General features: G+C 37.7%; 1 protein-coding gene across 1 annotated transcript in view; it reads right to left on the bottom strand.

Annotated features, from left to right (window-relative positions):
• Positions 1-2,261, bottom strand: part of cnot11 (CCR4-NOT transcription complex, subunit 11) — a 14,777-nt gene extending 12,516 nt beyond the window's left edge. The window contains exons 1-2 of the mRNA XM_028591372.1: positions 2,208-2,261; positions 1,292-1,556 (exon numbers count right to left, since the gene is read on the bottom strand). Of these exons, the coding sequence (XP_028447173.1) occupies positions 1,292-1,556; positions 2,208-2,261 (319 nt within the window). The remainder of the gene's footprint in view (positions 1-1,291; positions 1,557-2,207) is intronic.
• Between the last annotated feature and the right edge of the window lie 10,099 nt (positions 2,262-12,360).

Raw genomic sequence — 12,360 nt, 5'->3', positions numbered from 1 at the left:
TGGTCGTCTTTTTTCCCACATTTTATATGTTTTTTTGTATTTTTTCCCCCCAACATTTTGGTCACTTTTGTCTGTATCTGTTGATTTTTTTTTTTTTTTTTACACTTTTAGTATAAATACTTTGTATTTCGTGTGTTTTTTCTAATAGCATAGAAGTGAGTAAAAGCATTTAGCAACATTTGGTCACTTTGAGAAGTTTTGGAGAGGTTTTGGCACACCGGTGACACTTGTTATACCAAATACTGAAAACTCCCTAGCTCCCATTAGGTTAGGACTAGACTTCTGAAACTTTATAGAGGTCTTCTTGACAAGGTCTAGAAGGTTTGTGTTGTGTTCTGCATAGTGTGGCACAAAGTAATTTTGTGTTATTTTTTTTCAAAAATTACGTTTTTTTAGACAGGACCAAAATAACTATTTTGAACCATGTTTGAACTGCTGTAGTGTATGTTGTGTTTCAATCACATGCTAATCAAGCACATGTCCCTAAAGTAGAAGAATTTAGGTTTCAAATGAAGCCTCATACATGCATTTTGGCCTTGCAGATCTTCTGTTATAAGCTTTTCCCTTTGGGAACGAGAAATAGGCGAAAATCAGGCAAAAGAGGTGAGAATAACAAACTTTTAGCTAAATATTTTTACAAAAATAAACAAACAGTAAAACAACAATAAATTACAGATAAATAAAAGATAGATATACAGTACAGGCCAAAAGTTTGGACACCCCTCATTCAATGGGTTTCTTTATTTTCATGACTATTTACATTGTAGATTCTCACTGAAGGCATCAAAACTATGAATGAACACATATGGAATTATGTACTTAACAAAAAAGTGTGAAATAACTGAAAACATGTCTTATATTTTAGATTCTTCAAAGTAGCCACCCTTTTTTTTTTTTTGATAACTCTGCAAACCCTTGGTGTTCTCTCAATGAGCTTCATGAGGTAGTCACCTGAAATGGTTTTACCTTCACAGGTGTGCTTTGTCAGGGTTAATTAGTGGAATTATTTCCCTTATTAATAAAAAACCAAAGGGTGGCTACTTTGAAGAATCTAAAATATAAGACATGTTTTCAGTTATTTCACACTTTTTTGTTAAGTACATAATTCCATATGTGTTCATTCATAGTTTTGATGCCTTCAGTGAGAATCTACAATGTAAATAGTCATGAAAATAAAAAGGAAACGCATTGAATGAGAAGGTGTGTCCAAACTTTAGGCCTGTACTGTATAGGTACATAGGACTATATAGGACTGTGTATGGTAGAGAGAGAGACAGATGGAGAGACCTACCAGACAGCAGCTTCTCCGGTTCCTCCCCAGCGGGTGAGGGGTTCAGCAGGTGCGCGAACACAGCGGCGAAGGGGTTGGCGGCCAGCGGCTCGGTGCGGTACATCTCCCAGAGCAGGTAGAGGGCGGTGAGCCGCTGGGGGGAGCTGGGCAGCAGGTCCGGCTGCTGCAGCAGCATCACCAGCACCGAGCCCACACGGAAGTGCTCCGCTTTCCCAAAGTAGTGATGGAAATGTGTGGAGAGGCCCTCGAAGGTGTTGGTGCATGCCTGGAAGACACATTTCATTGTTGATATATAACTATATTATTATTTTTTTGTATTTCTTATAAATAAATAAGAAATTGGCAAGCGTGAAGAAACAAAGAAGATGGGTTGTATTGGATTGTTCCTTTAAAAAAAAAAAAAAAAAAAAAAAAAAAGGTATTTTAACTGGTAAAAAGTTCTGAGTGGGCTACAATCTGTCAGATATAACCCTTGTTAATAAAATCAAGTAATTTTAAGACATAAACAACAGTCAGTCAGACAGAGATGCACACACACACACACCCCCCTACCTACAAGACACACACACCTACAAGACACACACACACACACACCTACAAGACACACACGCACCTACAAGACACACACACCTACCTACCTACACCTACAAGACACACACACCTAACTACCCACCTACACCTACAAGACACACACACACACACACCTACAAGACACACAGCTACACACCTACCTACGACACAGACGCACACACACCCACCTGCAAGACACCCCCCCCCACCACAACACACACACCTACAAGACAAACAAACCCACCTACAAAACACACACAAACACACATTTTTTTGTATTTCTTATGTTTGAAATTTGCATAAATAAAACTCAAAACATAAGTAGACAGTAAACGTTGGTGCGTGCCTCCTCCGAGATGATGCTCAGCAGGTTGGACAGCTCCTTCGGCGCGAGCGTCATGGTTGGGCGGTTAGCTCGAGCTCTGTGTTATAAAACTCTCTACGTCTTCCGATAATACGGTTAACCTGTCATAACCTACGGCAAGTTAATCCATGTTGGCAGCAGAAAACAAAAACAGTCTGAAAGTCATCACACGTTAGCAACGAGTTAGCTTAGCCTAGTAACGCTAACGCTAACTGACAAGAACCGGCGTAGTCATGGCACAAACGGAATAGTCCGCGCGACTAAACCCTCACTGCCCGGTTCGGTAGGTCCATAACAGTCTTACAACACCGGCAAACATCAACCGAGCTAAATAATTCCGTCTGTTAAAGCGTTATCACGACTGTTTAGCACAGCTCTGCTGCTGCATTAGCCGTTTAAATTCTGACTTGGCTCTTCCGGAGCGGTGCATCATGGGTAGCGTAGTTTCGTGCTCCGGGGTTTTACTTCCCGCACAAATCGGACTCTGGTTTTCACAAAAACTAACACTTTACGATAATATGTGGCAGTTAAACTTGTTTTATATCAGAATAGATGAATCGGAAACATCTAAAGCAACACTTTTTAAGAGAAAACTGACAAGAAATTAACGCGAACTCAACTAGCCAAGGAACTTGTTTACCCATAAGCACTTGCGATGTACTTCCGGTGTTTTGCGCTGCCAAAATAAAAGCCGTCTTCTGGAGAAATAATAAGGTGGAAAGTAACTACGTAAATTAACTCACGAACTGTGCTTGCCCAAAAATAACATGGATGTTTCAACACAGCGCTCTTTGCAATTAAAATGTTTAAAAAAACGTCAAAGAATGTTGAACTAAAATGTGATTAAAAGTGACAAAAACATTGAAAAAGTTAGACTATAGGCATTGAAAGCCTAAAAAACAGCAGAATAAAGGTTTGAAAAAAAGAGTCAAACGCAACAAGGCACTAACAATGTTTTAAAAAGCGACAAAAAGCATCGGAAAATGTGGGTCAACATTCTTTGATGTTTTTTTCAAAACATTTTAATTGCGAATAGCGGTGCGTTGAACTATCCATGTTATTTTTGGGCAATATTGTTTGAAAGAAACCCACATTTCTGATATAGAAATCTTTGAAAAGGGGTCAGACTTGACCCCAGGACAACAGGAGGGTTAAGCACAGTTCGTGAGTTAATTTACATAGTTACTTTCCACCTCTGATTCGTATTATTTCTCCAGAAGATGAACTACTGCAGCTTTTATTTTGGCAGCGCAAAACACTGGTAGTACATCGCAAGTGCTTATGGGTAAACAAGTCCGTTGGCTAGTCGAGTTAGCGTTAATTTCTTGTCAGTTTTGTCTTAAAAAGATGCTTTAGATGTTTTTGATTCATATATTCTGACATAAAACAAGTTTAACTGCCACATATTATCGTAAAGAAATACAAAAACAAGCAGCACGGGTATCACATGTAGACCACACATTCTAAACTTCATGTAAATTGGATGATGTTTGTCATATAAGGCGATACAACCCATAAATATGGAGGATATATTTATTCATAATTCAAATTGAAAGTCCAAAGATAAAATGAAGTGAGATCAAATTAAAAATATTATTTTATTACGCTACTAGGAAAAATTATGCCATAATTGAATTTAAAAAAGAAAAAGCAAAGTTGAAATGTAAAATCATAATTTGAAAGTGTAAAGTGCAATGCAAAAAGTCAAATTTAAAATGAAAAGCTTAAATATAAATGCTTAAACTGAAATCTTTTACAATCTTTTATTGATTGAAAATCGCAATGGAAATAAGAAAAGAGAAACATCAAATATGAAACTCAAAATGTTAAATGGAAATACTTAAAGCACCTGTATTCTGCTCATTTTCAGCTTCATAATTGTATTTTAAGGTTGTACCAGAATAGGTTTACATGGTTTAATTATCAAAAAACACCATATTTTAGTTGTACTGCCCATTGCTGCAGCTCCTCTTTTCACACACGGGTGTTCAGGTCTCAGGTCTCTGTTTTAGCTACAGAGTGAGACATCTCACTGTAGTACAGCAGATTAGTAAAAAAATCGTTCACTTTAGTATACAAGCATGACATTTTGCACAGATACTCTCTAAGGGCCACTATTTTGGAAAAAGGCATTGGCCACTCAAAAATTCAATATGGCTGCCATTTTTCAAGATGGCCATTGCTATTCAATGCTTATTATATCAATGATTCAAGCAGTGATCCAAGCATAAAATTTGATACAAATACTCTCTAAAGGACATGTTAATGGAAATAGATGCTTGTCCCTCAAAAATTCAAGATGGCCGCCATTTTTAAAGAAGGCCACCGTTCCTGTCGAGTATTAATTATTTCAATTGTTCATATGGTGATGCAATTATAAAATTAGGCAGAAATACTCTTCAAGGAACACTCTTTTGGAAAAAGGTATGTGCCACTCAAAAATTCAGGATGGCGACCATTTTCAAGATGGCCACCATTTCTGTCAAAAATTTATGAATGATTCAAGAGAAATGGCGGCCATCTTGAAAAAAGGTTGCCATCTTGAATTTTTGAGGGACCAGCACCGTTTTCCAAAAAAACATTCTTAAGAGAGTATTTTCACAAAATGTTGTGCCTACATCACTGTTTGAACGATTGACATAATGAGCATTTGACAGAAATAGCGGCCATCTTGAAAAAATGGCCGCCATGTTGAATTTTTGGGTGGCCAATGCCTTTTTCCCAAAAAGTGACCCTTAGAGAGTATCTGTGCCAAATTTCATGCTTCTATACCAATTTGAACGATTCTCTTGAAATATGCCATTAATCTGCTGTACTACTGCTGTAACATCTTTGTTGGCAGTCGCACACATAGACATAATATAGAGTAGACGCCGCATTGGCTGCTGGGCGCAAGAAATGCGGCCACCATCTTGGACCGGTCGTACTCCTAGTTGCGTAGCAACCGGTAGCAACAGAAGAAACAAGATGCCAGAGCATTGTGCATCGTAGTCCTGCTCAAATCGGCGGACTACTGAAAACAGGGCTCGGGGGATTACTTTTCACAAGTAAGATTTAACATTACCGTACTGTTGTTTGTATTTTGTGAATATAATATTACCAGAGCGTTGAGAAGGAGCAAGGATCTTTGATATTACTGTACTGAAATGGTAGCCAGCTAGCTAGGCTATGTTTACTGCACCGGCCGGTGTTCACCCGGCTATAACTGAGACTTAATCAGTCATATTCCAAAACACTGACTTAGATTACAACGGACACAAGAATGCTATTGTAGAAATAAAACAAATAGTACTAGTATAACATCGGACATCGAATTTTAAACAAGCGGCACAGACTGTATTATTGGTGTTGGGCAGTCGCTACGTGTAGCTTAGCTAGCTAGTAACTTAGTATTTTGGTGGTAGATTCACTATTTCCTGAATCAAGTATCTGACAGTAGAATGGTTTGCAATCAAGCTTATTCACAATTTCAGCAACTTTGGTTAATTATCAACAGATATGCATCAAAATAGGAGTTTTGTTGAAGAAATGTTCTAAGAAATGTGAAGGAAGAAATAAGCTTGACCTCCTTTGTGAATTGTTTTTGTGTAGACTTTCCCAAATCTTCTGTTTTCATTTTGAAGGTTTCCCAAGAATAAAGATGTGAGGAAGAAGTGGGAAGTGGCTATGAGGAGGGAAGGATTTACTGCCACTTGTTCCTCAGTGCTTTGCAGTCACCGTTTCAAGGAAGGAGATTTTGATAGGACGGGTCAGATTGTTCGACTCCGAGATGGTGTTATTCTATCCGTCTTCAGCCTCCCAGTTCACCTCCAAAGAGTAGGTGTATCATCATAAGGCTCTTAGCATTCATAAATGTAAATATTCTATTATCAATCACAGGGCAGGGTGAGATGCTTATCCTTTTATATATATATATATATATATATATATATATATATATATATATATATATATATATATATATATATATATATATATATATATATATATATATATATATATATATATTGTATTATGTATTATGCTTCTTGTGATGGAAGTTCTCCTATGAAGCAGCAACGTTTAGAAATATCAATGATCAAATGAAAACGAATAAGGACCGTTTGAGAATTAAACCAAAGTTTGGTCTTTGAGTATTTATTTACAAATGTCTTTCTAACCTAAAATCTAAACATCCAAACATCATATAGTGAAGACCTCTGTTAAGCCACCCCTCTAAATGTATCTTTTAGTATGGCCATAGTTGAAAAGAGGACATCATTAACAGTCACACCATTGTCTCTCCTTCCCCTCTGCTCTCTGTTCTTAACATTAGCCTAAACACACTTTTATCTCAGGAGACAGAAACCTACGTAGTTCTCACTGTTGTAAACAGTCATCGGCCTTCTCCACTTCTATCTAAGCAAAAAGTCAACAATGTGAGGAGCTTCAAGCTAGTAAAACTAAATAACTCTACTGGGCTATAGTTCACGGTTGCCAAGTATTTCACTTGGAGCCTTTTGAATCTACACATGAAGAAGCTAAATCTTGTGGCGTTATAAAACAATCATTAAACCAATGGTTAATATCATTAAACAAATGGTTAAAATAAAATTTGCCACCACAGTTCACCGTTTTGATTACAAAATAATCACAAAAATAAATTTTACTTTTAAAGATTCAACCCTATGGATATTCATGTATATTTCTTACCTGTTAAATGGAAAGGTACCAAAAAAACCTCTTTTAAATAGTAGCAAGCATCCACGTCAAAGAATAAAACAAAATGAATCAATCTCCCACAGTATCAGAGACGGTGTCCAAACATTATTATCATATTCAGAAAGACGGAATACGTCAGAAGGCTCAATCATATTTACCATAAGAATGAAGTGAACTCTTTTTCTTGATTAGGGTAATAACATAGCAAACACAAAAAAACAAATCCTAAAACCAAACATAATCTGGTAAAAACCCTGGACCTGAATGTCACTGGTTAATGTCACATTAGACTACTGCCTTATAATTTGTGTAAAGAATGTGTTATGTATTTAAACATTAAAATAACCTGGTGTGAAGTGTGAACATTTACTAATTTCATATCTACCCATACGGCGAAGTCAAATTTTCCATAAAGCTGATAATTAAATTATGCAATGCCATCAAATGCTTCCCCCCTTTGGTTATTTTAATATAAATCAATTGAAACACGCTCAGTGCAATTATCAAAGCTCTCACAGAGTGAAAGTTGAGAAGAATCAGAATAAGACTGACCCCTCCTTGTCTCTAACATCATTAAGTGCTGTCACAGCACAAATAAAATTCAGTTATTCTATGTGTGTAGTTTCACTGGAAATAGCTTATTTCTGTGAGCGAAGAAATAGTGAACAAAAATCATTATGACCTACATCATGCATACATTTCCTAACTAAACCCAAGTCATTCCTTAGTAGAAAATGTATCTATTAGATAATCTTTCAAGAGTCTTAGTCAAACGTGGTGTCTATGTGTCATCAAAATGTGGAAGGTGAAATTACTTCAATGTAATAAAAGATCCACAAGGAACTTTTCCTAAGTTCTAAAGCACACAACAAAATGGCCTAGATCTGTGTACTTAACTTTGTTCAATATTAACAATATTGCTGTTTAGGAATAATTTACTTTCTTTATCAATAATCTATCAGTTGAGTTTGTGTGGTCATTAGGAACCACATAAGGTACAAAACCCCAATTAGCCCCAATTTAGTAGCATTTGTATGCCAAACATCCCTTTGCCTATTATCGGAACATAAGAGTGGACGTGAGTTAATCATTACAGTAATATTAGCTCTGTACTCGTACTTATTGTATTCCAACCACCATTTTCTCATTGATATGGAAAGTAGTGAACGCATCACCCGTCTTTTCCTCCAGTCACCCTAGTGTGTTGGTGTATGTAAATGTTGGGAGGAATGGTTACACCTGATTTATCATACTTTTCTCTCATCAAAAATGAAACGCAAAAACCATAAATGCAATAGAAAATCATAATAATCACACTACAAATGTGGAAAACCCCCCATGTTCTTCTTGAAGGGTACCTGTTCCAGTCCTTTCTGTCCATCTGCTCCATGTGTGCGCCAGAGCACTCTGCTCTGAAAGTGTGTGTGTTTATCTCAGAGGAATGTCAACAGTTCCTCAAAAGAATGTGCAGTGAGTGTGTGTGTGTTCAGAGAGAGAGAGGTGGTGTGTTCTCTACAATTGTGAAGTATATTCTGCTGTCACTGTCAGAGAATGTGCTGTGGTTGTCAGAGAAGAGATCAGTATCACTGCTGTCTTCTGAAATGATTTTAAACAGCAGGCTACAATACCAACATGTAGCTTCTGGTTTTTCCTCCTTGGAAAAACTTCTCGTTTTCCTCCTCTCTCAGCGTGTTGCAAACAGTGAGAAAAACTCCAGATTAGATTTCAGAGATAGCACAGAAACGCCGTCTGTCAGGCTGATCTCTGAATCGATTTCCCTCGTAGGTGACTCAGCAGAAGATCTGCTCGTCACTTGTTGCAGGTTGTAGAAAAACCTGTCCTCCTCTTCTCCTCCGGAACCTTTTGTAGTGATGCGTGTATCCAGGTGACTCTCCCTGGAACCTTTCACTGCCCTGTTTCACTGGAACGATCGCAAAGGTCTCTTTCACCGTCTATTTGCCAATCCTTCCTCCTGAAGTTGTTATCACCACGGAATCCCCAGGCTTGACACCTGGACTCTCACGGCCAAAAGAGCAGAAGAAAATTCTCACGCGATAACCTACCCTAACCTATCATTCCACTGCCGTGGAAGAAATAGGTGTTTTTTATTATGGGCCTCTCCCTACCTATGTATAAATAAAGAAAGAAAATCTTTAGAGCAAAATTCTTTGGAGCAAATCGGAACCAATAAAACAAAAACAATTACTATTGCATCCCCTTACACTACTGTGTCAATCAGGGGGTAGATGATCCTTTTGTTTACAGTTGAACTATCAATTTTGTCAATTTTGTTCTCAGCTAAGCAGATTTTTTCTTTAAATGTACAGTTGTTAACTATTCTAGCACTTTGGTTATTCAAGGTCTTTTAAACTGGAGCAACAGTGATGTCACAACAAGTGTTTCAAACGTCTTTAGAAAAATTATTTGGCTGTCCTCTGTCAAAGAAAGAAGGATCTCTCCAGGGTACATATAAACACACTGTTATTCTTTCTGTAATGTATGGCATCATTAATTAACAACTCAATGTATTCCTGAAAGGTGTGTCAAGGTGTACAGCTTACCATCACCCAGAACTATAAAACGATATTTACTGTCTTTTCTACTGGAACACTGAGGAAAGAAAAATGTTATACGAGACAACAGAGAATCAAAACCTTTAACATTCCCTGCAGAATGTTATGTTTAGCTGTGGGAGACATTAGGTGCTCGAGCATAGACCCTCTGCATTTACTGCTTGAAGGTCCTGAATGAAACAAACTTTAACATTTGTAATAAAAATTATTCTTCTTATTTTTCTTACTTGAGAGAATAAGTGTACGTGTTGGAGAATCTAAACACGGAACTATAAACCTCATCCGTCAATAAAGAGTTAAAAACACGGTCGGATTTCTGTCGATTACGTCCTGTTTTAGCGTGTACTGATGTATTCTGGGGCCTGTAGTCCCCTTGATGACTACAGGTTAACAATTTGTCTATCAATCCACGTCACATTTGTTTGTTTTGCCCAGAGATAACGCTGTACCTGAGACAAAAAGTGGTGAAACATCAGTATATAAAAATGTCATTTTTACCATGTGAATATGCATCTATTGTAGGGACAGGTTCTCTGAATATCTGAACACTGTGAATACAAGGCATACGCTGTTATATGGGTTTTCTATAGTCTCCTGTCGATGGAGACAAATAAACACATTATCAATAGTGTCAGTCCAGTCAGTCAATTTTTACAAATAGTCACAAGGTGTCCTAGGTCTGTCTCCTCTTCTGTTGGAGACAAAGAAACATGAATGTGAGCTTTTGAGTTAGAATTTCTGAAAAACTTATGTAGTTTATCAGTCAAGGTAACATCCACTGGACATGTGTATATGGCCATGGACAAAAGAAAACTCATACTTGTCCTTTGATTTGTTAAAAAAAAACTTTTCAACGTAGTCTTCATCAGGGTCAAAAGGTGACAAAAGGAATGCATGTAATATTTGTGATTCCTTAAACTTAACTACAGGTGTCCCAATTTCTTACCGTAATCAGGAGATTAACAGACTGACACGGTACGTGTTACATTAAAATTTGTAAACAAATACATACTTTTAGGCTGCAACAAAAATATGTCAGCCAAAGAGTGATTTTTATCAAACCGCACAACTTTAAAGCCAGTGGGCAAAAGAATAAACATCCCTAAGACCCGTGGGTGAAAGAATGTCTTCAATTTCAAATAGACATTTTCAAATGCAATCTGCATAACAAATTTACAGGACACTCAGATGGAAGGGAGAAAGAAACAATGAACATTTTCCTTTCTTATCTAGTTCAGGATCCTAAGGATCTGAATATACTCAAATCATAAGAATGGTGAACTTCTCTGAGATAACCATTCTTCTAACCATTTCTCTAAGGGAAAAAAAACCCTAGTTTACCAGACAGCTTCTGATTTGAAGAACAAAACTTCACTAAACCCAAATTGTTGCTCCCAAATCAACTAAAAATCCAATTTTCTTCCCTTTTATAATTAACACCATGGTAGGCAATTTGTATACACACCAGACAAACACATTGAATACTCGTGCTGTTTTTGCGTCTAATTTGATCTGTCTATCGTGTGGGGAGTGTTTGTAGCGTGCAAAAGGCATGTCTTCATTGCAAGCATGTGTATGTACGTGTATGTCTGTATGAACTGTTTTCAGGGATCTGGCAGTCCCAGCATCGGGGAAGACTGCAGAGCCAGTTTCATATTCACGAACGCTTCAATAGCTTTGGCAGAAAAAGCCTTACAGTGACATCAGGAACGTGTACAGACATTCTAGGTGACCGGCTCAAGTAAAAATCTAATTGTTAACACTAAAGTGAACAAGCTGCTATTCTGTTCATTTTACATGAAAACAGCACTGCACCAACAAACTTTTCATGAGGGATAAAAAGCAGATGCAGCCTTGAGTGATGTATTGGTTGTCAGGTTTCATGCAGTCAGAGGCAGGGCTGATTACAGACGCCACCTTAGTGAGGTCATTTTAGCCACACTGTAATTAACGTGGTTACGTCAGTTGAAAATTAGGAGAAATTCTCAATCCGTCAGGTGTTGAGGTTAAACCAATGTTAAAAGTGCACATTAAATCACTACCTAAACCAAATAAGTGGAACCTTCATACACCAAGAATTGTTTTTCCCATGTACAGGAGAGAGGAACAGAGAATTGTTCTCTTACTGTTTGATCTGTAACCCCAATTGACCAAATAGAATGACCAAATAATCTTCAGTGTCAAATCTATAGCTCTAATAATCAAATTATGTGAGTGGAACCCCTTTAACTTTACACTCAGTAGTAGGCATCTTCTTCTAGGTTTCAGAAGATAAGTAAGGGTTAATGGTTTAACTGAATAGATTATTTTTCAGAACTTTCTAACCTATCAATTGTCCCTAATAGCAAAAACAAAAACAGTGTATCAGTGCAAAGCATTTCTTCATTGCATGAAGCGAGTGGTGTGTGTGTGGTAGCACTATCTTCCTCAGCTTTTGGACTCAGTCAAACAGAGGGACAAGTGTTGTTCTTTGTCGGAGGTGAATCTTCGGGCATTTACATACCCAATGTCCAAAGTCCTTGCAGTACAAACACTGATCTCGGTTTTTTTGCCCACGGTACCCGCCTTGGCCTGTCTCTGGCTCGACCACGTCCTTCGTGGGAGCAGCCTTTTTTTTCTTTGGGTCCGCGCTCCAAATGTTGACCACCAGCCTGTTGTAACATGCAGACAAACGCTTCAAACATGGTTTTCTCACGTACTCGTTGGTCTTTCCACCCGATGCAGGTGTGACTGATGCTGTTGGTCCTGTCCGATTGTTGAGTCCGTGTCCTCTTCGTCCCTCCGTTTCTCCAGCTTGTCTTCCTGATTTTTAGAGAAAGCTCAGAAATAGGCTTTGGTTAGAACTGATGAGGTTATTGGTG

Source organism: Perca flavescens, chromosome 11 (assembly GCF_004354835.1).
Source record: "Perca flavescens isolate YP-PL-M2 chromosome 11, PFLA_1.0, whole genome shotgun sequence".
Classification (NCBI taxonomy): Eukaryota; Metazoa; Chordata; class Actinopteri; order Perciformes; family Percidae; genus Perca; species Perca flavescens.
This window is presented reverse-complemented; position numbering and strand designations above follow the sequence as displayed.